At 41.1% G+C, this 25,970-nt stretch overlaps 1 protein-coding gene across 2 annotated transcripts in view; it reads left to right on the forward strand.

Annotated features, from left to right (window-relative positions):
- Window positions 1-25,970, forward strand: part of LOC126480834 (peroxisomal acyl-coenzyme A oxidase 3-like) — a 324,948-nt gene that overhangs the window by 239,261 nt on the left and 59,717 nt on the right. For both annotated transcript variants that reach the window (XM_050104178.1, XM_050104179.1), the window contains exons 10-12: window positions 9,605-9,725; window positions 9,854-10,090; window positions 11,307-11,461. In XM_050104178.1, the coding sequence (XP_049960135.1) occupies window positions 9,605-9,725; window positions 9,854-10,090; window positions 11,307-11,461 (513 nt within the window). The remainder of the gene's footprint in view (window positions 1-9,604; window positions 9,726-9,853; window positions 10,091-11,306; window positions 11,462-25,970) is intronic.

The raw sequence follows: 25,970 nt of genomic DNA on the forward strand, positions 1-25,970 counted from the left end.
CTAAGAGCCTATAAAGACTTCATCAGTTGCTTTTTGAAATCAAACAAGTTCAGAAGTCAAACTGTTTATACGTAACAATGCAACAAGTGGGTAGTGACATCATTCAACCACTTCCGCACTTACATGTAGCTCTCCTAACTTGGCAGTTACATCTCACTAACTTTAATGCCACTGATGGCCTTTACATATAAGAAGAAATTCTTGGCATTTGTGAGAGATTTTTTGACAAGATTCTACTGTGGTAGTCATTGTAGACATTACCCATTGTCCTTTTGACAGCCATATTCATTATGCACTTCTCTGTTTCTCACTCTATAATTGTAGCCACAGTTTGGTGGTGACTATTCAGCAGATGGACAGTTTGTTAGTGATTCTGTACAAATGTTACAGAAGAGTTGGTGTATGACAGGAACTCGGAAATAAACTAAATTTTTAAATAACCTGACAGATATGTCTCGTTTTCACATAAATAAACTTTCTAAAATCACATTAAGAACTTTCAAAGAAAAAAGAGTTTTTAAATCAAATGCTGTTGCATTGGATTTGCATGTCCTTGAAAATTTTTGAAACAAATATTTCCAACAAATGTGTGTGATATGATTGCAAAGAAACATGCACATGCACGCACTCACATCCCCTGTCTCTCTCTCTCTCTCTCTCTCTCTCTCTCTCTCTCTCTCTCTCTCTCTCTCTCTCTCTCTCTCTCTCTTTCGCGTGCGCGCGCGCGCGCACACACACACACACACACACACACACACACACACACACACACACACACACAAAATACCATTTTAGACTGCCACCTCGAAATTCTAACCTTTATGTGTATGAGGCCACAGAGTATTTTTGGCATTGCATCTCAAATTTTTCCTTCAGACTAAGGTTCCAATTTTAGAACAGCCATTGCCTTTGTGTTTGACATTCATTAGTATTTTAAGCTGCTAGTCATTTACTGCAACTTTATTTAATATTCACATTACACATAAGTTTATGCCATAACTAGTTTTTGGCTTATTCTATTTTTATTTCATTACATAAACTATTATTTTTGAATGAAAATAGAACGTAAGTGCTTTCTATTCATAGTAGTTAATGCTAACACTAATTTATTAGTCCAAATTTAAATCTGGTTACAAACCAGTCGTAATGAAAAAATTTTTCAACACATTTCTGAATTTTATTTACTTTAGCACAATATCAAGGGAAGGACACTCATCGTGTCTTTCTAAATTTCCTCTGTGCATTTTTGTGGGGGCTTTAGGTTGTACAAAAATCATATTCATTGCCCACAGTTTGATGTCTCAGAAATTGTATGATGACTAATAAATTATTGGACAAATTTTGTGCTCAGTAGTTCCTTTCAGGAGTCAAAATGTGTAGTACTGCTGGTAGACATGTATTGAAGTAGTAAAAGTGGCACAGTGCCTAGCTTTAGGAATGAGTTGGTCTTTCATCGGGGAAGAGAGAGACCGCAGATGTAGCAATAATAGATGAGTCCCTCTCATTCTAGGGTTTGACTGACCTGTCATTCCTTTCAATAACTTGCCAGCAGCCATAAAAAGCTTAACAACCAATGAAATTCAGTTTAAGAGAAGCCTAAAGGATTTATTGGTGGCCAACTCCTTCTACTCCATTGATGAATTTCTGAGGAAAACCAACTGATTTGTATATAAGTACAACATATCTTCTGCACAATTTCAGTGCAGTAATGTGTTCACTGAAAATTTGTGTGTGTGTGTGTGTGTGTGTGTGTGTGTGTGTGTGTGTGTGTGTGTGTAAGTATAAGTATAATCTAACTTCTGCACCATTTCAGTGCAGTAATGTGTTCATTGTAAATAAGTATTACAGTAGTTGTATTACATGTTTCTTACCTTATAAATAAATAAAAAACTTTTTTATTTTAAATTCAGTGCAATAGTATTTGTAAAATGACTCTTAGTGTTCATTAAAAAATGACGATCATTCCACTTGGGACCTGTGGAATGGTACATTAGCTTATTTGTTTTAGTTTAAATATTTGTCATGTATTGTTGTTTTTCTGACATGTTCCACATCCTGGAGGACCTCCTCACTACGGATCAATTGGAATGAAAGTAAATCTAATCTAATCTAATCTGTAACCTTCCTCAACCTAACCCTGTCCTCCCTAATGAATGGGCTATCCTTCTGAAAAGTAAGCAATGTATCATTTTTACTTTAATATGTGTCTATCAGCAGTACTACAGATTTCACTTCCTGAAGACCTGCAAATATGAGTGATACACTCCTGGAAATTGAAATAAGAACACCGTGAATTCATTGTCCCAGGAAGGGGAAACTTTATTGACACATTCCTGGGGTCAGATACATCACATGATCACACTGACAGAACCACAGGCACATAGACACAGGCAACAGAGCATGCACAATGTCGGCACTAGTACAGTGTATATCCACCTTTCGCAGCAATGCAGGCTGCTATTCTCCCATGGAGACGATCGTAGAGATGCTGGATGCAGTCCTGTGGAACGGCTTGCCATGCCATTTCCACCTGGCGCCTCAGTTGGACCAGCGTTCGTGCTGGACGTGCAGACCGCGTGAGACGACGCTTCATCCAGTCCCAAACAAGCTCAATGGGGGACAGATCCAGAGATCTTGCTGGCCGGGGTAGTTGACTTACACCTTCTAGAGCACGTTAGGTGGCACGGGATACATGCGGACGTGCATTGTCCTGTTGGAACAGCAAGTTCCCTTGCCGGTCTAGGAATGGTAGAACGATGGGTTCGATGACGGTTTGGATGTACCGTGCACTATTCAGTGTCCCCTCGACGATCACCAGTGGTGTACGGCCAGTGTAGGAGATCGCTCCCCACACCACGATGCCGGGTGCTGGCCCTGTGTGCCTCGGTCGTATGCAGTCCTGATTGTGGCGCTCACCTGCACGGCGCCAAACACGCATACGACCATCATTGGCACCAAGGCAGAAGCGACTCTCATCGCTGAAGACGACACGTCTCCATTCGTCCCTCCATTCACGCCTGTCGCGACACCACTGGAGGCGGGCTGCACGATGTTGGGGCGTGAGCGGAAGATGGCCTAACGGTGTGCGGGACCGTAGCCCAGCTTCATGGAGACGGTTGCGAATGGTCCTCGCCGATACCCCAGGAGCAACAGTGTCCCTAATTTGCTGGGAAGTGGCGGTGCGGTCCCCTACGGCACTGCGTAGGATCCTACGGTCTTGGCGTGCATCCGTGCGTCGCTGCGGTCCGGTCCCAGGTCAACGGGCACGTGCACCTTCCGCCGACCACTGGCGACAACATCGATGTACTGTGGAGACCTCACGCCCCACGTGTTGAGCAATTCGGCGGTACGTCCACCCGGCCTGCCGCATGCCCACTATACGCCCTCGCTCAAAGTCCGTCAACTGCACATACGGTTCACGTCCACGCTGTCGCGGCATGCTACCAGTATTAAAGACTGCGATGGAGTTCCGTATGCCACGGCAAACTGGCTGACACTGACGGCGGCGGTGCACAAATGCTGCGCAGCTAGCGCCATTCGACGGCCAACACCGCGGTTCCTGGTGTGTCCGCTGTGCCGTGCGTGTGATCATTGCTTGTACAGCCCTCTCGCAGTGTCAGGAGCAAGTATGGTTGGTCTGACACACCGGTGTCAATGTGTTCTTTTTTCCATTTCCAGGAGTGTAATTTTGTTAGTATCATTTAATTGAATTTCCCTTTGATGTAAGTCGTGTTGCAACAATCATGTCCCCTTACAACTTGTTGTGCTGTACTATTGGTTGATTTGGAGGAGTGGACCAAACAGAGAGGTAATTGGTCCTGTCAGATTAGAGAAGGATGGCGAAGGAAGTTGGCCATGCCCATTCAAAGGAACCATACCATCATTTGCCTGAACCAATTTAGGGAAATCACAGAAAACCTAAATCAGGATGGCTGGACACGGGTTCCAACCGTTGTCCTCCCATATGTGAGTCCATTGTGCTAACCAATGCACCACTTCAGTTGGTGTTGCTGTACAGTTCTGCAGTTCATTAATTTCTCCATATCTTACTGGCAACTGATTATAAGAAATAATCAACACTCTGCTCTATATATTTATTTAATGCTAGCTGCTGCTTGTGCTCACATATTGTTATGACGAGTGAGCTGTCATGCATCTAATAATGTCAGTTTTCTTCACATGTCTGCCTTTTTGGGCAAGCACAGCTCGTGATGTATACTGCTGCTTGTATCCTACAGCCTCATCACACCTCCTTCCCCAGCTGCACCGATGCGTGACGGTGTGGCACGTGCAGCATCGCATCGCTTATGAGTGGACCATGTGTGGAAGGGCATGGGCAGAAATGCACGTTTGTGCATTATGTAGGGTGACCCATTCTCCAATATTATCCAGGATCTCCAGTATTATAGCAGTTTTATTTTTAATCCTGCCAGCTCCTCTATTGACTACCTCTCTCCTCTGTTTATTTCATCAATGATCACTGTCATTAAAGTTAATCCCATGTCCTGTTGTTGATAAGGGAAGTTCAGATTCCCTGACCAACAGATCTCAAAAAGTTTTTGTGTAATAAGCGATACTACTGTCAATGTATATAAATGTATATCCTTTTTTTCTGTTCGTGCTTCTTTAGAAAGAAGATGGTTTGGCTCAAGGGAATGCGAAGAGTGGAGGAAGATTGATGTTGCCTATGTGTCTAGAGGGGGTTGTGAAAAAGGGAATGTTTACTTGTTTCTGGGTCAGTACTGGAACCCACAAATATGCTCACCTCCTACCAATGCGTACTGTTAGTGAATTTACACAACAAAAGAGTCTTGCACTCTAAAAACTTTCTATCAGTTTGTGATGTTACCCCAAAATATGATACCACATGACATGATAGAGTAAAAGTAAGGAAAGTGTGCCAGATTTTTTTTTTATATTTGTATCTCCATTGTAACCCAATCCAAGAAAATGTGATGTACTTGCACAATAGAAACTTATTGCAACTAAATCTTCCTTAAACCTTCCTTAAAATCGTGGTCTGGTGTTCATCATCTTCCTTAAAACCAGGATCAGATGTTCATCACCCTAACATTATGCAACAAAGTTAATAAATTTTTTTATCATGGTTTACGTTCACTGACATAAAAAAGAGATTTTCCACCATGTCTCCATACCAAATTTCACTGAAATCTGTTCAGTGGTTTAGCTGTGAGAACATAACAGAGAGTGTTACTCTCACATTTTACAATATTAGTGCAGTACAATGGATTAAACATGTTGAGGATTGTATAAGCATTGTATTCATTACTTTGGGTTTTATTACACAGACCATTTCAGCCAGTAATAACATTTTCACCAATATGATGAAGTTAAAAAGTCAAAGAGTAAAAAGCTTTTTCAAAGAATAAATATTGTTCACTAATTTGCATAATATTCTTCACATCAATATAACATCTTGTACTACAAACTTTGTAAAGTAACTTCCATTATTCCTCAGGCTTCAATCTATCTCCATATCAAATTTCAGTGAAATCCGTTCACTGGTTTAGTCATGAAAACATAACAGTGTTAATGTTGCATTTATAAAGCTTTAAATGGTGGCATATTCTTTCCATGATAGGATTTTGATGGAATAAATCCTATATGCGGCCATAAGATAAGCTCAAGCTACCTATGAAACCATCAAGAAAATTTGTCTTGATGATTTTGGAGATTAGCATATTCAAACAGAGACTCATCAGTTTTGCATAACCCTTTAAATCATGATACCTTTTTTTTCATGATCTGATTTTGATAAAATAAAGCCTCTAAGTTGCTCCAACCTATGCTTAAGTTATCTGTGAAAACTCCATGAAGATTCATCTAGTAGTTCTTGAGATTAGCGTGTTCAGACAGACTGACATGATGAATTTACAGTTTTATTATTAGTATAGATCTGACCATTCCATCAGTGTGCATCTCTTCTCTGTCCTACAGTTAACAAAGAGCCTTTCAAAGTGCTACTGCAGCTATGTCTTTGGGATGAAAGTACCCTTCTTATTCGTTATAAAGTTTTTACATACTTTTATTTGTATTTGATAACTTTCTGTGCACATGGAAAAGCAAACAGTAATAATCATTATTAAAATTAAGCCTGTTACAGTTTTTGAGTCCACAGCTCCCTTGACCCAAAGACAAACACTTGTGACACCTTTCACACTTGATATCTTGCTCCAAGTATGGGATACATAAACTTAAATTTAAAAAAAAGTGAATAAAAGTAGTTAGTTCTGTACTAATTGTTGACATACCACATTTTAATCAACTTTTAATGTAATTATATCATATTCTTGCAACAAAGTCAGTGGAAGGGATGAACTTGTTTCTTCATCATTAGTTCTTCAAATCTTGGCATAATATTGGAATTGTGACTTGTGTGTCTTTCTCCACATTTATTCTTGGTCTGTATTTTGTGTTGATGACTACCAGCACTGAAAATCCTACTTCAATATTTATCTCCTTCTAGCTACTCCTTCCCCAAACTCCAAAACTCCAGCAGTGATTTGGAAATGAACCTTTTTCAATGTGGAATCTGAAGAAATATCAATAAATTACCCTTGTTCTTCAGTGGTAAGTTTTGATGAAGATTCTGTACTGAGAAGATCTCTGATCCAGTTATGTTGATCAACTTCTGGAAAGTGCTTCAGAAACTAATCAGTGAATTCAGTTCAGTGAGTCACAAATACAGAGCAGGAAAAACATAATGTATATCTTTCAAACAATGGAAAGTCCATGTTGGAATATAAAATATTATGAAAAGGATAGATTGCTACTCACCGTAAAGATGACATGTCGAATTGCAGACAGGCACAACGGAAAGACAGTTACACAGAGCTTTCAGCTGCAGCCTTCTTCAGAAAATAGAGGAAAACCCACACACATTCACACAAGCTGGCACACCTCACACATCCATGACTGCTGTCTGCAGGCAATCTGGACAGACTGGTCAGAGATAGGCCAGTCTGCTTGGATCGGCTAGAGACAGCATTCATATGTGTGTGAGGTGTGCCAGTTTGTGTGTGTGTGTGTGTGTGTGTGTGTGTGTGTGTGTGTGTGTGTGTGTGAGGGGAGAGAGAGAGAGAGAGAGAGAGAGAGAGAGAGAGAGAGAGAGAGAGAGTAGCAGTCTATCCTTTTCATTGTTGTTAATGTATATTTTTATCATCCACCTTTTCCTTCCATGGTAGTACAGTAGTTTCTTTCTGATAGGTGAAATTTTGTCTGCCAGTTGCAGAATGTTGGTCTCACTACCTTGAAGGGATACATATGAGGGCTATCCACAAAGTACATTACATTTTGGAATTAAAAATAAATAAAGTATTGGAAATTTTTTTTACTATATACAGATGAAAGCCACACTTAAATACTACTTTTCTACATAGTTGCCATTTAAATAAAGGCACTTATCGTAGAGATGGACGAGCTTGGAAATTCCTTCGTCGTAAAATTCGGCCGTGTGCACTTTCAACCACGTGGTTACCTCTTCTTGAAGCTGTGCGTCGTCATCAAAACGCTGCATAGCCAACCACTTCTTCATTGCTGGGAATAAGTGGAAGTCGCTTGGTGCCAGGTCGGGACTGTACGGCAGATGAGGAAACAACTCCCACTTAAAAGACCGAGCGGCGGAATGCCATGACACCAAGATGGCCGCGCTAGCCCCGCCCCTAACGGACACAAACGAAAACGTAATGTACTTTGTGGATAGCCCTCGTACAATTAACTGAGTTTTTCCAAGATGTCACAAAGGTATGTCAGCTTCAAAACAAAGTCAGTGACTCTGAACTCTTGGAACTCATATGTTTCTGAAGAAGGTAAGAGTAAAGTTGATTCCTGAGTTCAAACACCATTTTCAAAATAATCCCGCATGAAAGCCAGAGTAACTTCAATAAATTATGGAAATGTAGGCAGCCTCAATATCAATGCACATTTGTTGAAAATGTCTCGACTTATGTTGCCAACTTTTAATGAAGTTTACCTCTTCAAACACTGATTGAAGAACTTTGTGAAAGACAGAGCTTATGCATTTTGGTGCCAGTGCTTCTATGTGAAGAAAACTGTGTGTCCAAATAGCATGAGGAGTCTCTTTATGTACTAGAGCTTGTGATCTGTAGTAACAAACAGCCATATTATGACCTGCATTTCTATACACACCTACACGCCTCTCCCAATTAAATTTGTTTTCTTCTATATAACATATTTCGAAAAAGTCTGTTACTTTTGTTCCAAGAGTTGTTCTCATGCAGAAAAGATCTTCTTGAAACTTATTGTCATCAATACACAGCAGCTAACAAATTACATGTGCATCATTTTGGTTGTTTGTAGCTTCATCCAACTAAATATCAAAGTCACCATTATCATGGAGTTTTTCAACCAGCGTATCATTGCTGTCATCAGCCATACTGAGTATTAAATGAAGCAGGTTGTGTGACAAAAGCATACTTGCCAGTTGCTTGGTAGCTGACACCTATCATAATAGATACCACATCCAGCAGCTGGTAAAATTAAGTCAACCATTATGGTGTTAAGTTTCTTCCCCTTTGCAACACTGTAGGAAACTTTGTAAGATGAAGGAAGAACCCCTTTTTTTGTGAATTGTATCATATTTAGATTTTGTTCTGTCATTTCTTCTAACTTGTAGGAAAGGTATTCCTGTGGTTGTGTGTTTTTTACCAAAGCACATGGTTTGATTACATATGTCATTTCATGTTATTACAAAGCATTTTTCAATAGCTTGGACTTCAAAACAAATGACACACTCTGGTACACATGTAACAGAATTTCAAGTAGCTGTTATCATCATTTCCGCATTTTCATCTGTTTATGTCTTTAGAACTGCATGATGCACATGAAATATCAAGTTGTGTACTTTCATTTAAAATTTGTCCATGCTGACAGAGAAATACAAATCACAGAAGACAAAAAATAATTACAAATAATGTACAATACTGAACTAAAACAAATGATTCACATAGTACAATTTGAAACCCAACTAGTATGTTGCCATTAGTAACAACACTTAGTTGCTGGCGCATTAAATATTACACTACTAGTGCACAGGCTGTTCCCTCACTCTGAAAGCAAATAAACCAAATAATTATTTTTATGACACCACTGCTACACCTCTACTTTAAGCCTTGTGGTTCCTGGGAGCTGCAACACAGAGTTTGAAAATGCCTGTTTTATGGGGAACTGGTAGAAAAAAACGTATTTGCACACAATAACCTAAAAGTTTACTTGTTTCTTAACATATCTGAATGAATTGGTGAAACTTTGCACAAATTAAAATTGTTTGCCAGATTGGGATTCAGGCCCGGGAGCTTTGCCTCCCACAGACTTTGCTCATATCAGCTGAGCTTACTGGGCATGACTCATGTCCCATTGTCTTAGCTTTATACTTCTGCTAGTACTTCTCTCCTACTTTCCACACTTTACAGAAGTTCTCCTGTGTACCTTGTGGGACACTGCACTCTCTGCTGCAAAGTTCAAATTAATTCTGGAATTAACTGTCATACTGACAATACTTAAAATGTTTCTGTAATTTATCTTATGAGCCTCTGAGGCTAATTGCTGTGTTCTCTATTCTCAGGCAGCATTAGGTCCAGAACTCCATGCTCTTTCATGTGCAACAAAGCCTTTAGCAAGCTGGACAGTGAGAGATGCTATTAAACAGTGCATCAACATTTGTGGTAACTGTGGCTATCTGAAAGGTAAAAGCTCTGGCATTACCTGCCCATCTGTGTTGTTATACCAGAAATCATTTTTTAAATGTCTTTTCTAGAACTGTACATCTGTGTCTTGAGGTTTATAGTTAAATTAACATAATTTTGCTTTCCAGCATCTGGACTTGGAGATATCCGCAACAACCACGATGCGAACTGTACGTACGAAGGGGAAAACAATGTTCTCTTACAGCAGACGAGTAACTGGTTACTTCAGTTGTGGAAGAAGAGTGAGGGAAGCCAAAATGTATTTGAAACGCCACTCCATTCCATCTCATTCCTGAAAGATGCAGAAAATGTTCTCCAAAGAAGATTTGTGGCTTTGTCTGTAGAAGAAACTGTATGTCCTAAAAGTAAGTTAACTCATTTGAAATACAACATGTATTTCTAGATTTAAATTAAGGTATACATGAAAAATTCCTTCTGAGTATAATCAGGACCTACATTTTATTTGATACCAGCATTAAAAAGTGATACATGGTACAGGCTGTGTTTGATGAATAGCCAGTTACTATTTTTAACTGACTTAATCATTCCTGGAGGATGCACAAATGGGTCAGTCAACTCTGGAAAGTGATATATGGTATTGGAAACATACGTCTGAATTTCTGGTGCATTGTACCAAATAAAGGAAATGAGTGGTTGTTAGATGCTATGCTAACTGGCATTTTGATAGCAAGAGCATCACCTTTTTGTTATCAGAGCACAGGTTGGAGCCATTGATCTTTTTCATGAAGCTCTCCCACATTGTCTTCAGAAGCAGTTAGTATTGACATTGATCATCCATTTAGCTATATGCAATGCAGTATGGTCTTATATTCTGTGTGCTATACTACATCACTATTGTTCTATATACAGTTGGCATCCTGTTTTTAATTTCAAATTCCAGCCAACTGCCCATGTTTATATGATTACATGATTTTGTGAGTGCTTTGAATCTAATCCAAGTATGACCGTTTTGTTGGATCTGCAGCAAAAACTATGCAGTAATTAAAGCAAAATGAAAGGATAATTTTAATCTGTTGCAATGCCAGCCAGAGTGACACAATGTCATCATTCAGCCAAATACACAAGGTTTGTCAGTTCATGACACGACTTACGTACCAAAGAAAGGCATAACTCTGCAACAGAGCCTGAATTATTTCTGTTTTGAACGCATTAACTGTGGCAATTATCATTTATGTAACATTTTATTAGATTTTGCAATTCATGCAGTGCTCTGTGAATGGGCTAGTTTTGTAACTTCACATGAAATGATCTCTCACTTCTTTCAGTGTTTCCACTAATGTTGAGGGTGGCTCTGATACTTCGTACACCAGGACTTGTACTTTTGACTGTCTTGATATAAATTAGTTCTGTTTTCCATCTTAATTGCCCCCTTAAAAAATAAAATAAAATAAAAAGAGAAAAAGAGTGAGAGAGAGAAGAGGGGATGCGGTAATCTATGAGGGCTACAAAATTATTTTGTAAGAAGTGATTCTGGAATTTCTCTGCGACAGTACATCAAATTTACTGGAATGTATGTATGCTTATTGTCTATAAATTAATTTTATGTTTTGTTTTCTTCAGCATTGCTTTCTGCATATGAATGGCTCATCTGTTGGTTGCTGATATCGACAGAGAAAAAGTTGAATGAGTTACAAAAGGAAGGCGTAGACCCATTTGTTGCCAGAAACAATTCCCAAGTGTTTTATGCTCGAACATTGTCTGTAGCATATGCAGAGGTAATTAAATAAACTATTTTATTGTAAGTAATGCAATAAAACAAAAGTGTTTTGTTCAAGACCATGAAATAATGCTGAACTGATTCATATTCTAAGTACCTTAAGAATGAGGCAGATGGCAATCTGCTTATTTCCTTATTCTCTTGTTTTTTATATGTCTTTCAATTTCATACTACACAATCCCACATCCACGTCATCTCCAGATTATCTGTGACAATGTGGAAAGTATATTGTATTGTAATCACAATTTAACTCCTCAGTTTCATCATCTAGAGTTCTCTCTAGTGGCGTTACCTATATGTAGGAACCTAAGCACCTACCTGTTCATCCTAAATCTCCTCCTGAGCCTCTTTTTTTCCAAAATCACTTGTTATTCTGCATAAAATTTTAATATTTTATTCTTTAACTGCCAATCAGGTTTGGGTAGTTTTGTGCTTTGTCACTGGCATATCTGTCTTTTCTTTCTGGATTGGCACCAGTAGGCACTGTTGAGAATTACTGCTTCTTATTACTTCCTTTCCATTTTTTACTTTGGTAATTTTGAAATAGTTAGAAAGCACCCTGTAGCAGAATAATCATTCATAGTTGCAGACTCCATCAGATTCACTTATCTAATGAGTCCTCTGAAAAAGCATGCATATTTTAACATGTCATCAAAGTTTTGACAGAACTAAAAAAAAATCCCTCATGTCGTTTCTTGTGATTGTAAAATTGTTTGAGTGTGTGACAAATTCTTCATGGTAGTTCCATTACTTTTGAGTTAATGTTCCACACTAAGACATGCTTGATCATATCAACAGTGTTGCTGTGGGATTATTAAAGCTTAACACTTACTCTCAATTTCAGTACCTAGGACTGTCATGTAGGCCTAAGCTCTGTTTTCATATACAGGGTGTCCATAATTAATGCAGAAGGAGAACCACTCCTCAGAATGATGTCAAATTTGAACAGCATATTATTGATGCAGGGAGAAACTTTATGGGAGAAAGAAAAAAATTACCAATAGATGGCACTGTAAGCATCTTACCATAAATGGTATCAGCTAAAAATGACAGATGAATCACAATGTGATGTCTGTGGTTTGAGTTGCACATTACACCATCCATACTATTCAACGTGCATGACTTCACAAGTTCAACAGTCAACAGTTGTGGCACTGTTCGTTAGATAAGCTCATCCACAATTGCAAGGACATACCATGTCTGACAGGAAAAATCCGTTTTTAATTGTTCTAAGGCCAAAAATGGCATAAACAGCAAAATTACATAAGCTTTTAATTGTATTAGGGTCAGAAACTGCATAAAAAGCAACATGACATTGGTTTGTAATTTTCCTAGGGCCAAAAACTGCATAAAAAGCAAAATGGTGTCAGTTTCTAAATGTTGTGAGACTGGAACAAGACATGTTCAATATGCTGTCCACCATTTCAAGCCACAAGTTGAAATGGAGAAACAGCATGTTCCACAACAGATTGGAGTGTCTTGGGAGCCACATTCAGAATGTGTTATGCAATACGAGCCTTCGGTTCAGGTAAGTTTGTAATTGGAGCACTAAACCAACATCTTTCAGATAACCACAGCCAGTATTCACATGGAATATGGTCAGGTGATCTGGGTGGCCAGGCTGTAGGGAAATGATGGCTGATATTTAATACCTTGAGTGTCTGGAACTTCTGCAGGGCTGTTGGTGCACAATTACATTTCTTGTTCTTCTGCTTTACCAGCATGGAGACAGTCATGTTGGGCATCTCTGATGTAAACAGAGGAACACCCATGCACTGCATGTCTGTTGGTATGCATATAATGACGCTTACAGCACCATCTGTTTGTAAAAGTTTAATTAATTTGTTTTTTGTTCCATGATGTTCCACTGCATCAATAGTATGCTATTCAAATTTTATGTCATTCTGAGCAGTAGTTCTCTTTCTACAGTGTTTTGAAAATGGAACTTTAATTATGGATACCCTGTTTTACATTATATCTAAAAACTAACATGATGTGACTTACCAAACGAAAGCGCTGGCACGTCGATAGACACACAAACAAACACAAATGTACACACAAAATTCTAGCTTTCGCAACCAACGGTTGCTTCGTCAGGAAAGAGGGAAGGAGAGGGAAAGACGAAAGGATGTGGGTTTTAAAGGAGAGGGTAAGGAGTCATTCCAATCCCGGGAGCGGAAAGACTTACCTTAGGGGGAAAAAAGGACGGGTATACATTCGCGCGCGCACACACACACACACACACACACACACACACACACACACACACACACACACACACACACACACACACACACATATCCATCCACACATATACAGACACAAGCAGACATATTAAAAGGCAAAGAGTTTGGGCAGAGAAGTCAGTTGAGGCGGAAGTGCAGAGGCAAAGATGTTGTTGAACGACAGGTGAGGTATGAGTGGCAGCAACTTGAAATTAGTGGAGATTGAGGCCTGGTGGAAAGCGGGAAGAGAGGATATATTGAAGAGCAAGTTCCCATCTCCGGAGTTCAGAAGGGTTGGTGTTAGTGGGAAGTATCCAGATAACCCGGATGGTGTAACACTGTGCCAAGATGTGCTGGCCGTGCACCAAGGCATGTTTAGCCACAGGGTTATCCTCATTACCAACAAACACTGTCTGCCTGTGTCCATTCATGCGAATGGACAGTTTGTTGCTGGTCATTCCCACGTAGAATGCGTCACAGTGTATGCAGGTCAGTTGGTAAATCACGTGGGTGCTTTCACACGTGGCTCTGCCTTTGATCGTGTACACCTTCCGGGTTACAGGGCTTGAGTAGGTGGTGGTGGGAGGGTGCATGGGACAGGTTTTACACCGGGGGCGGTTACAAGGGTAGGAGCCAGAGGGTAGGGAAGAAGGTTTGGGGATTTCATAGGGATGAACTAAGAGGTTATGAAGGTTAGGTGGACGGCGGAAAGACACTCTTGGTGGAGTGGGGAGGATTTCATGAAGGATGGATCTCATTTCAGGGCAGGATTTGAGGAAGTCGTATCCCTGCTGGAGAGCCGCATTCAGAGTCTGATCCAGTCCTGGAAAGTATCCTGTCACAAGTGGGGCACTTTTGTGGTTCTTCTGTGGGAGTTTCTGGGTTTGAGAGGATGAGGAAGTGGCTCTGGTTATTTGCTTCTGTACCAGGTCGGGAGGGTAGTTGCGGGATGCGAAAGCTGTTGTCAGGTTGTTAGTGTAATGGTTCAGGGATTCTGGACTGGAGCAGATTCATTTGCCACGAAGACCTAGGCTGTAGGGAAGGGACCGTTTGATGTGGAATGGGTGGCAGCTGTCATAATGGAGGTACTGTTGCTTGTTAGTGGGTTTGGTGTGGACGGACGTGTGAAGCTGGCCATTGGACAGGTGGAGGTCAACGTCAAGGAAAGTGGCATTGGATTTGGAGTAGGACCAGGTGAATCTGGTGGAACCAAAGGAGTTGATGTTGCAGAGGAAATTCTGGAGTTCTTCTTCACTGTGAGTCCAGATCATGAAGATGTCATCAATAAATCTGTACCAAACTTTGGGTTGGCAGGCCTGGGTAACCAAGAAGGCTTCCTCTAAGTGACCCATGAATAGGTTGGCGTACGAGGGGGCCATCCTGGTACCCATGGCTGTTCCCTTTAATTGTTGGTATGTCTGGCCTTCAAAAGTGAAGAAGTTGTGGGTCAGGATGAAGCTGGCTAAGGTAATGAGGAAAGAGGTTTTAGGTAGGGTGGCAGGTGATCGGCGTGAAAGGAAGTGCTCCATCACATTCAGTTCCAAACTGAACAATCCATTGCCCTCACCCAACTAATCCTTCTCCTACACATCAACGCAGCCAATGAACACACCCGTCAAGTCCTATCCTTAATAAAAGTCCTCAATCTTTCCTCTCCCACATCCACACCGGCTGTTCAGAGCATCCTCCTACAGGCCAACCGCAAATTAGAACAGCATGCCTCCCTTCACCTCAAAAAACTATCCAATCTCCTGGTTTCCCACCTCTGGAAAGGCAACTCACTCACGCTTCACAACCTTTCCAGCAAACCTCAACCTCCTCTCATTGCACACAAACCCAGTCTCTCCCATCTACTCAATCTCCCACTTCCAGCTCCACTCCCTCCAAAACCTCAAAATTCCAATCAACACAATCTGGAACCACAGCACCCTAATTCAGTAGTTAACCTTCCCTTTAAACCTCTCTCCCAATCCGAAACCTCTGTCCTATCCAAAGGCCTCACCTTCAGCCCCACTCCCAGATTCAACCAAACAGCCCTCGTCAAAGATTTACTGTCCTACACTTGTACTCTCTGCTGGAAATATCACTTTGCTATGAAGAAAAATGATCCTAATCCTACTCCTAAAGATCCATCTCCCCAAGACACTATCCAAATTGAACCCTGCCTGGAACAGTTCCATCCTCTGTCACAGCGGGACCCACCTCCTCTTCCTCAAAATCACCCTCTCCAAGCCTTCCAGGAATTTCTGACTTCCAGCCTTGCCTCTCAATCCTTCTTAAAAAACCCTTAATCCTACTCCCAAAATCACCACTGCTGAAGCCCAGGCTATCCATGATCTGAAGGCTGACCGATCCACCGTCATTCTTCCGGCGGACAAGGGTTCCACGACCGTGGTACTTGATCGTCGGGAGTATGTGGCTGAGGGACTGCGTCAGCTTTCAGACAACACCACATACAAAGTTTGCCAAGGTAATCCCATTCCTGATGTCCAGGCGGAGCTTCAAGGAATCCTCAGAACCTTAGGCCCCCTACAAAACCTTTCACCTGACTCCATCAACCTCCTGACCCCACCGACACCCTGCACCCCTACCTTCTACCTTCTTCCTAAAATTCACAAACCCAATCATCCCGGCTGCCCCATTGTAGCTGGTTACCAAGCCCCCACAGAACGTATCTCTGCCTACATAGATCAACACCTTCAACCCATTACATTCAGTCTCCCATCCTTCATCAAAGACACCAACCACTTTCTCGAACGCCTGGAATCCTTACCCAGTTTGTTACCCCTGGAAACCATCCTTGTAACCATTGATGCCACTTCCTTATACACAAATATCCCGCACGTCCAGGGCCTCGCTGCGATGGAGCACTTCCTTTCACGCCAATCACCTGCCACCCTACCTAAAACCTCTTTCCTCATTACCTTAGCCAGCTTCATCCTGACCCACAACTTCTTCACTTTTGAAGGCCAGACATACCAACAATTAAAGGGAACAGCCATGGGTACCAGGATGGCCCCCTCGTACACCAACCTATTCATGGGTCACTTAGAGGAAGCCTTCTTGGTTACCCAGGCCTGCCAACCCAAAGTTTGGTACAGATTTATTGATGACATCTTCATGATCTGGACTCACAGTGAAGAAGAACTCCAGAATTTCCTCTGCAACATCAACTCCTTTGGTTCCATCAGATTCACCTGGTCCTACTCCAAATCCCATGCCACTTTCCTTGACGTTGACCTCCACCTGTCCAATGGCCAGCTTCACACGTCCGTCCACATCAAACCCACCAACAAGCAACAGTACCTCCATTATGACAGCTGCCACCCATTCCACATCAAACGGTCCCTTCCCTACAGCCTAGGTCTTCGTGGCAAATGAATCTGCTCCAGTCCAGAATCCCTGAACCATTACACTAACAACCTGACAACAGCTTTCGCATCCTGCAACTACCCTCCCGACCTGGTACAGAAGCAAATAACCAGAGCCACTTCCTCATCCTCTCAAACCCAGAAACTCCCACAGAAGAACCACAAAAGTGCCCCACTTGTGACAGGATACTTTCCAGGACTGGATCAGACTCTGAATGCGGCTCTCCAGCAGGGATACGACTTCCTCAAATCCTGCCCTGAAATGAGATCCATCCTTCATGAAATCCTCCCCACTCCACCAAGAGTGTCTTTCCACCGTCCACCTAACCTTCGTAACCTCTTAGTTCATCCCTATGAAATCCCCAAACCTTCTTCCCTACCCTCTGGCTCCTACCCTTGTAACCGCCCCCGGTGTAAAACCTGTCCCATGCACCCTCCCACCACCACCTACTCAAGCCCTGTAACCCGGAAGGTGTACACGATCAAAGGCAGAGCCACGTGTGAAAGCACCCACGTGATTTACCAACTGACCTGCATACACTGTGACGCATTCTACGTGGGAATGACCAGCAACAAACTGTCCATTCGCATGAATGGACACAGGCAGACAGTGTTTGTTGGTAATGAGGATAACCCTGTGGCTAAACACGCCTTGGTGCACGGCCAGCACATCTTGGCACAGTGTTACACCATCCGGGTTATCTGGATACTTCCCACTAACACCAACCCTTCTGAACTCCGGAGATGGGAACTTGCTCTTCAATATATCCTCTCTTCCCGCTTTCCACCAGGCCTCAATCTCCGCTAATTTCAAGTTGCCGCCACTCATACCTCACCTGTCATTCAACAACATCTTTGCCTCTGCACTTCCGCCTCGACTGACATCTCTGCCCAAACTCTTTGCCTTTTAGTATGTCTGCTTGTGCCTGTATATGTGTGGATGGATATGTGTGTGTGAGTGTGTGTGTGTGTGCGAGTGTATACCCATCCTTTTTTCCCCCTAAGGTAAGTCTTTCCGCTCCCGGGATTGGAATGACTCCTTACCCTCTCCTTTAAAACCCACATCCTTTCATCTTTCCCTCTCCTTCCCTCTTTCCTGACGAAGCAACCGTTGGTTGCAAAAGCTAGAATTTTGTGTGTGTATTTGTGTTTGTTTGTGTGTCTATCGACGTGCCAGCGCTTTCGTTTGGTAAGTCACATCATCTTTGTTTTTAGATATATTTTTCCCACGTGGAATGTTTCCCTCTAATATATTCATATCTGTATTACATTATGTTTGATATCCAGTCATATTCCACTTCAGTTCCAAATATTGAAAAATATTCTTTATATCTGACTCACTTCTCACACATCCAAGACATTTTACCCATTTTGCTGAGCTTCATTAATACAAATATTCCAGTGATTCACAACAAATTTTGAAAAATAAACTCTTTCTTCCATTTTTCTACATCCACTCTCATATTCTTCAAACCACTGTGAATTGTATGACAAAGGTTACTCTCATTGTACCACATATTAGGGTTTCTCCCCATTCACATTCCATGTAGAGAGGAAGAATGACTGCATAAGTGATGTGAGTGCTCTGTAATTAATCTAATACTGGTCTTCACAGTATCTTCAGGAGCAACACATGGGATGCTGTAGTATATTCGTAGATCCCTCACTTAATACTAGTTCCAAAAACTGTATAACTGACACTCTGCAGAGCAATTTCCATCTTATCTTCAAGGGTCTGCCAGTTCATGTTTCTTAACATTTCTGTGATGTGCTCCAGGAAGCCACACAAACCTGTCACCATGTGCGCTGGCATTATTTGAGTACATTATCTTTTCCATTATCCTTTTTTTTTCGTAAGTGGCCTACCAAGAACAAAAGTCGGCGAGCTGTAAGAGTGGTCTTCTGTGAGTATTCTGTTTTGTATTCTCACAGTTTGTTTCACCCAGGTATTAGTGTGAGTTAACTGATTCCAGTTGTGACTCACAGATATTGTGATCATATGGTACTACATATCTAACCCCCCCCCCCCCCCCCTCCCACCCTGGGGGGGCTTTCTGCTCTTTGGTGGGTTCATGCTTGGCCCCAGCCTTTGCAGCATCTTTTCCATTCCATGGTGCATGTCTATCCTCTTGCTTTTCTTTGACCACTCCCTTGGGAAACAACTCTGGGGTGTTTTCCAGAGTGTGTTCCACATTGTCAGTGGCTGACACTGGAACAGTCTCACCACTGTTTTTTCGATCCTGTTTTCTTTCTTTGTTCGCCTCCTCCTGTCCGTCCTCAGCTTTGCCATTTGAGGTTCCACTTTTTCTTCTTCTTCCTCCCTGTGTGCATATGATGCATAACAGGTGACTAGGTAATGCATAAATCCCAGCCCCAGCTTGACAGGTAGAGTTCACATGTACCCCCTGGTACAAGCCAGCCCCAGGGAGGGTGATTGCCAGAGCTGCTACCTTCCCAAATTGCTGATTGGTCCCTCTGCCAAGTGTTCGGGAGATGTGACCTGAGGTGTGAATCAAGAATCACTGAAGGTGGGTGCACCCCCTTCTGAAGGGGGCTTCCTGTTGGAAGGAGTGTGCCATCAGAGATGCTGGAAATCGCGGGGGATTTTCTCGCAACGAGCCAATCATCTTCACATTCAATGTAAATGGACTGAGGCTAACAAATCAAAGACTCTCCCAACTGTACCAAGGTTCCTATTGGTTTCCCATACTAAAGATGGTCAGTCCTTCGCAATGGTAAATTCGTTTATTATTCAGAAAGGGTCGGTGCAATTACCACCCATGTGAAATCCTGGTCTCATTTGTGCAATGGTACTTTGCTTTTGGAGACTACTTCTGTTTCTCAAGCACAACAAGTGCTTGCTGTTTCGCTCCTCCATAGCTATCCTGTTCATGTCAAGGCCATTCAAACCCTGAATTCTTCCAGTGGTATTACTTACACTAGGCTGCTTGATTGTCTGACCGAGGCAGAAATCCAAATGTACCTCTCCGATCAGGATGTCATTCTCATTTATCAGGTGATAAAAAAAGTAGATGCATCCTTAGTGCCCACACGCACTCTGTTTCTTGCTTTTGATAGTGGTCCTTCCGTCAATGATAAAAGCAAATTATGAAGTTATCACAGTCAGTTCATATATTCCAAATTTGATGTGCTGCTATCAGTATCATCTTTACAACCACACTCGAGAGTCCTATTGACACCCAGCCAAATGTGTAACCTGTGGCAGGGATACTCACGGGGGTGATTGTCCACCTCCTTCTCCCTGCTGCATCAACTGCAACGGTGACCATGCTGCTTCCTCCTGTGATTGTCTTATGCATCTCAATGAGCAGGCTGTCTATGAGATTCAGGTGAAGGAAAAAGTGCCTTACCCAGTCTTTCGCAAGTTACTGGCTAGTCAGAAACCCTGTGTTCTACCATCTGGCACCTACAGTATTGTTCTTGCTACCTCTCACTCCATGAAGGACATGGCTAAGCAGACATGTGACCTCAAATTTAGCTCCATGGTTATGAAATCGCCCAGCCTAATTGTAGCATCCCCATCTCCTCCTTCAGCTGTGCAACACACCACCAAACTTTTGCCTCATGGGGCGAAGTCACCAGCTACACAACCAGCAAGCTGGAAAGGACAGAAGGAATACTCTTGTGAAGACTTACTACATCCCTCCAGCCAACCAGCATCTGACTCTTCCTCTGCTAACTGGAAAGGCTTGAAAAAGTCCAACAAAGGCAAACGGTCTTCTCCTTCACTGACTCAAAGATCCTCTTCAATGGTGTCGCCACATGATATGCTCGCCTGGCTGATCTCCATGTTCCGGTCTGCACACGAATCATTTTGCTGCACTGCGCTCCACAGGCCAACAGCAGAAGAATGCCGATGCTCCTGTAGACCTCATGGAGCAGGATCCACCTGCCTCTGTGCAGCGTAGCAGTGAGTCTTCGCAGTCTGGCACTCGGCACCCACTGTGGTGATATCCCTTCATTTTTTCCTCATCATGAGTCTCCTGCAATGGAATGCTCACAGTGTTTGATCCAACAAAGAGGATTAACGGCTGCTCTTAGCATTGCAATGTTCACTTGTTCTCTGCCTTCAGGAAACTAAATTGCGCCCTCACAACCACTTTGAGTTCTTGCATTTCTTCCCGTTCTGCTTTGACCTTTCCCCCAAGGTTGGCATTCCATCTCATGGGGGAGTCATACTTCTCTTATGGGATGACATTCGTAACCAACCCATTTCCCTGACTTCCCACCTTCAAGCTGTTGCAGTTTGCCTTTTCTTTCCCCACTTGAACTTTTCCCTTTGTACCATTTACATCTCTCCTCATTCGATGTCACCAGGGCAGATTTCATCCAGCTTATTGGGCAGCTACCTCATCCATTTCTGCTGCTCAGTGACTTCAATGCACACCATCCCCTTTGCAATTCTCTCAGAACCTGTCCAAGAGGTGCCCTCTTGGCTGACCTTCTCAATCAACTTAACCTCTTCTGCCTTAACACAGGAGTACCCACGTTCCTTTCAGACTCCACACACACGTATTCCCATTTGAACCTATCCTTCTGCACTGCCCAGTTTGCCCATCATCTAGAGTGGTACATCATCTCTGACACATACTTGAGTGACCATTTCCCATGTGCTATCCTTTTGCTGACTCCTATGTCAATCATATGCACGTCTAAATGGCAGCTTACTAAGGCCAGCTGGAGGCTTTACTCCTCCTGGTGACCTTCAGTGAGCAACAATTCCCCAGTTGTGATGACCAGGTGGAGTATCTTTCAAATGTTATCCTTACCACTGCAGAACATTCCATTCCTAGCTTGACCTCTTTACAATGTGTGTCCCAGACCCTTGCTGGACTGAGGCACTCCATGACACAATTCACGCACGGGGGCATGCTCCCTGCATTTTTAACCATCATCCTACGAAGGCAAACTGCATTCATTATAAAAAGATGCATGCACAGTGTCGTTGCATTCTTCAGGATAGCTGAAAAGCTAGCTGAATTTCATTTAGTAGTTCTTTTAACATTTCCACTCCTCTTTCGGTTGTGTGAGCCAACTTCCGACAGCTCTCTGGTACCAAGATCCATTCTCCAATTTCCAGCCTGAAAGCAACAGATGATGTCATTGTGGACCGTATTGTTATCTCCAGCGCCTTTGGCCACCATTTTGCAGAGATTTTGAGTACTCCCACTGTCACCCTGCCTTCCTCTACCAGAAATGAGTGGATGAGGCTCTGGTGATACCCTTCTCTTTCTCCAAATCATGAGTGCTACAATGCTGTCTTTACTATGAGGGAGGTAGAGCATGCTCTCACTTCATCTTGATCTTCCACCTCAAAGCCATATGATGTTCACATTCAGATGTTCCAGCACCTTTCTCTTGTGGGCAAGCACTTTTTGCTTGCTATGTTGATAGGCCTAATGAAGTTGAAACAAAAATACACAGACAGCATTTCAAACCAGATGCCATTAGGAATATTCAAAAAGTAACCATATGTTCTTATTGCACTTGAACATAAGTAGGTTAAGTTCAAATTACACAAATGGCAGAGAAACTAAACTTAACGACTTGCAAATCATTTTGTCGGAAATACCAAGTATCAAGATTGTATGCTTATGAAGGATAGTATCAAAATCTTAAATAACCTTTTGTAGAAGTAATTTAACATAAGGAGGATTGTGCATACTAGTGGAAAGATCAATGGAATATAAAGCAAGACTCGATTTCGATTCCCATAATGAAGAATGTGTATTTGAAAGCTGCTGTGTAGAGTTAGCATAAAATATTGTAATTTTATGTGTGTACAGAATTCCGTGCATAGAAATAACAACATTTTTTGCCAAGATTCCAGTGTCTATTGCAAAAACTTCAAAAAGAAACCAAGAAAAGAATCATAATAACCACTGATTTCAACATAGATCTAGCCAGTGAAGCCAATAACTCAACAGAATTCATTGATATGATTCAAACATCAGGTTTCAGTGCAAATTTTACTGATTTCACTCGAGTAAATGAAGTGTCTGCAACATTTATAGATAATATTTTAACCAATTACACTTATAATGAGGCAAATAAGTTTTGTTTAGATTTAGGACTTTCTGATCATTGCGCTCTGTTTAGGGAGTTACCAAAAACAATAGAACCTTGCACAAAAAAAAACCTACACCAAATGCCAGTTCAGCAAAGATAATATAAACTTATTCTGCCATAGATTAAATAAGGTGGAGTAGTCTATAGATCATAGTATTTCATGCTCTGAAAATTTTGCTACTTTTCTGGAAAAATTCCTGCTCATTTTTAGTGAAACTTTCCCCCTTACTGTACATCATAAGAAGTAGGAAATAAAGTAAAGTGGATTACTGAAGGAATAAAAATCTCAAGTGCAAGAAAAAGACAGCTACATGGGGAACTAAAACATAATAAAAGTCCTGATTTTGTTACATATGTAAAAGATTACAAAAATATTTTTTAAAAAGTTGTAAAGGCAGCCAAAGAGCTAGCAAATAATAGATTTATATTGGATAGTGAAAACAAATCAAAGGCATTATGGTCAGTGATCAAAGTTGAAACAGGTGCCACAGGTAGAGGCCATGATATTTTTGAAATCAAGATAGAGGATAAAGCTATTGTAAATCCTGCACAAATTTCTGAATTGTTTAATGAATTCTTTATAAATGTAAACAAATCTAATGTCAATGTAGCAGAGTATCCAGACACAGTAAATTTCTTCAACGGTGAGCAACTTGATGCTGAATTTTTCCGTACCTTTACAAAAACTACAGTAAAAGATATAGAAAATGTGATACTGTCACTAAAAAGTAAAACATCAGCAGGATGGGATGGAATGCCAACAAAAGTGTTATAAACAGTCTCTAAAATAATTGCACAGCCACTAAATACAATACTTAACCAGTCCCTTCAAGAAGGTTATTTTCCAGGAACACTGAAGTACGCAGTAGTTAAGCCACTATTCAAAAAAGGCACAAAAGAACACATGGGAAACTATCAACCAATCTCTCTTCTTCCATCACCGTCAAAAATATTTGAGAAGGTAGTCACCATACAAATTCAAAAATACATAAAAAAAATTTAAAATAATTTCAAAAAAACATTATGGATTTCAAAAAGACAAAACCACAATATCTGCTATAAATAATTTTTTTGATAAAATTAGCTCATCTCTAGACAACTCACTGCATGCCACAGGAATTTTTGTGACCTATCAAAGGCCTTTGATAATGTGAATCACTCCTTGCTACTTTGTAAACTGGAAAAGTATGGCATTAGGGTCATGGTATTAGAATGGTTTAAATCCTATCTAACCAACCAAAGACAGAGTGTGGTTATAACATCAGAGAGAGGAACTTACACTTCAGAATGGAAAACCATTTTACAAGGAGTACCCCAAGGTTCTGTCTTATGGTCCCAATCTGTTTTTGTTATACATAAATGATCTGCCACTTAATATTGAGTGTCACTCTGTTTGCAGATGACACATCTTTAATCATTGAAAGTAACATTACAGATCAAATTCCACAAACTGTATTAAATACTCTAGAAAACTTAGATACCTGGTTAGATTTAAATGGATTAAAATTAAACATGGAAAAGACTCAGTTAATTCAATTTAAAACAAAACAAGCAAAATTAAATGATGGGTCAGACACAAAAACCAAGATTTTCAGGAAGCTAGGTGTGTAAAATTCCTAGGAATCCAACTACATAAAAATCTATCATGGGGGTCACACATACAATACCTTGCAAATAAATTAAATAGCCTAGGATATGCAATGAAAATATTGTACAATGCTACCAGTATAGGCATAAGAAAAGTAGTATATCACAGCTACTTTGAGCCAGTAATAAGGTATGGAATTGTATTTTGGGGTGCCTCAAACAATATGTGTCGAATAGTAAAACTTCAGAAAGCCATCACTAGAAATATGTAAAATGTAGGGCGAAGAAAATCATGTCACCCACTCTTAAAAAATCTGAGTATACTATGTGTTCCCTCATTATACATATGAGCTGATTATCTTTGTACATAGTAACCCTGATTTATGTGTAGCAAATCATTTTCAACATGATTACAACACCAGAAATCAAAAGAATTTTATGCTGCCCACCCACTGTTTAAAACTTTATGCTCAAACTCCAAATTATATGGGTATGAAAATTTATAACAAAGTGAAAGGAAGAGAATTGCTCAGCATAAATTTATAAACACTGAAAAAATCCTTATATGAGAAACTAGTGCAGAATTGTTACTATTCAGTAGAATTCATAAATGACAGCCTGAAAATTTGAGCAGGAGAGAGCAAATACTTAAGACTAATAACGTTAAAAATTTGTTACTTTTGAAGAAAAATTATTAACTGCTTAATTAAGTAATTATTCAGTACTGTGTATTATATTACTGATATTATAAGGAAAATTGTAAACCAGTTTTTGTGTTTTGACGAGTCTCCTGTACTTTTAAGTCAATGGCTTGAAATTGTATGTAATGAGACAATAACCTTCTACTTCTACTACTACTTCTGCGTACAACCCCATCTGGGCAGAGGACACATTTCCTGGACACCGCCATGAAGCTACTGTCATACCATACCTAAGCCTGGTAAGGACAAACATGTTCCTTCTAGCCACCACTTCATTTCTCTCATCAGCAGTGTGTGCAAGGTGATGGAATCTATGATTCATTCCCAGCTGGTATGGTGGCTCAAGTCTTGCAATTTACTAACCACTGCACAATGTGGCCTTCGAGTGTGGCAATCTGGAGTTGACCGTCTCGTCACTTTGTCCACCCATGTCATGAATTGTTTTCTGCAGTGATCCCAGACTGTGATCACGTTCTTCGATTTTGAGAAAGCTCACAACACCTGCTGAAGGATTGGTATCCTCTGTACTCTCT

Source organism: Schistocerca serialis, chromosome 5 (genome assembly GCF_023864345.2).
Source record: "Schistocerca serialis cubense isolate TAMUIC-IGC-003099 chromosome 5, iqSchSeri2.2, whole genome shotgun sequence".
Lineage (NCBI taxonomy): Eukaryota > Metazoa > Arthropoda > Insecta > Orthoptera > Acrididae > Schistocerca > Schistocerca serialis.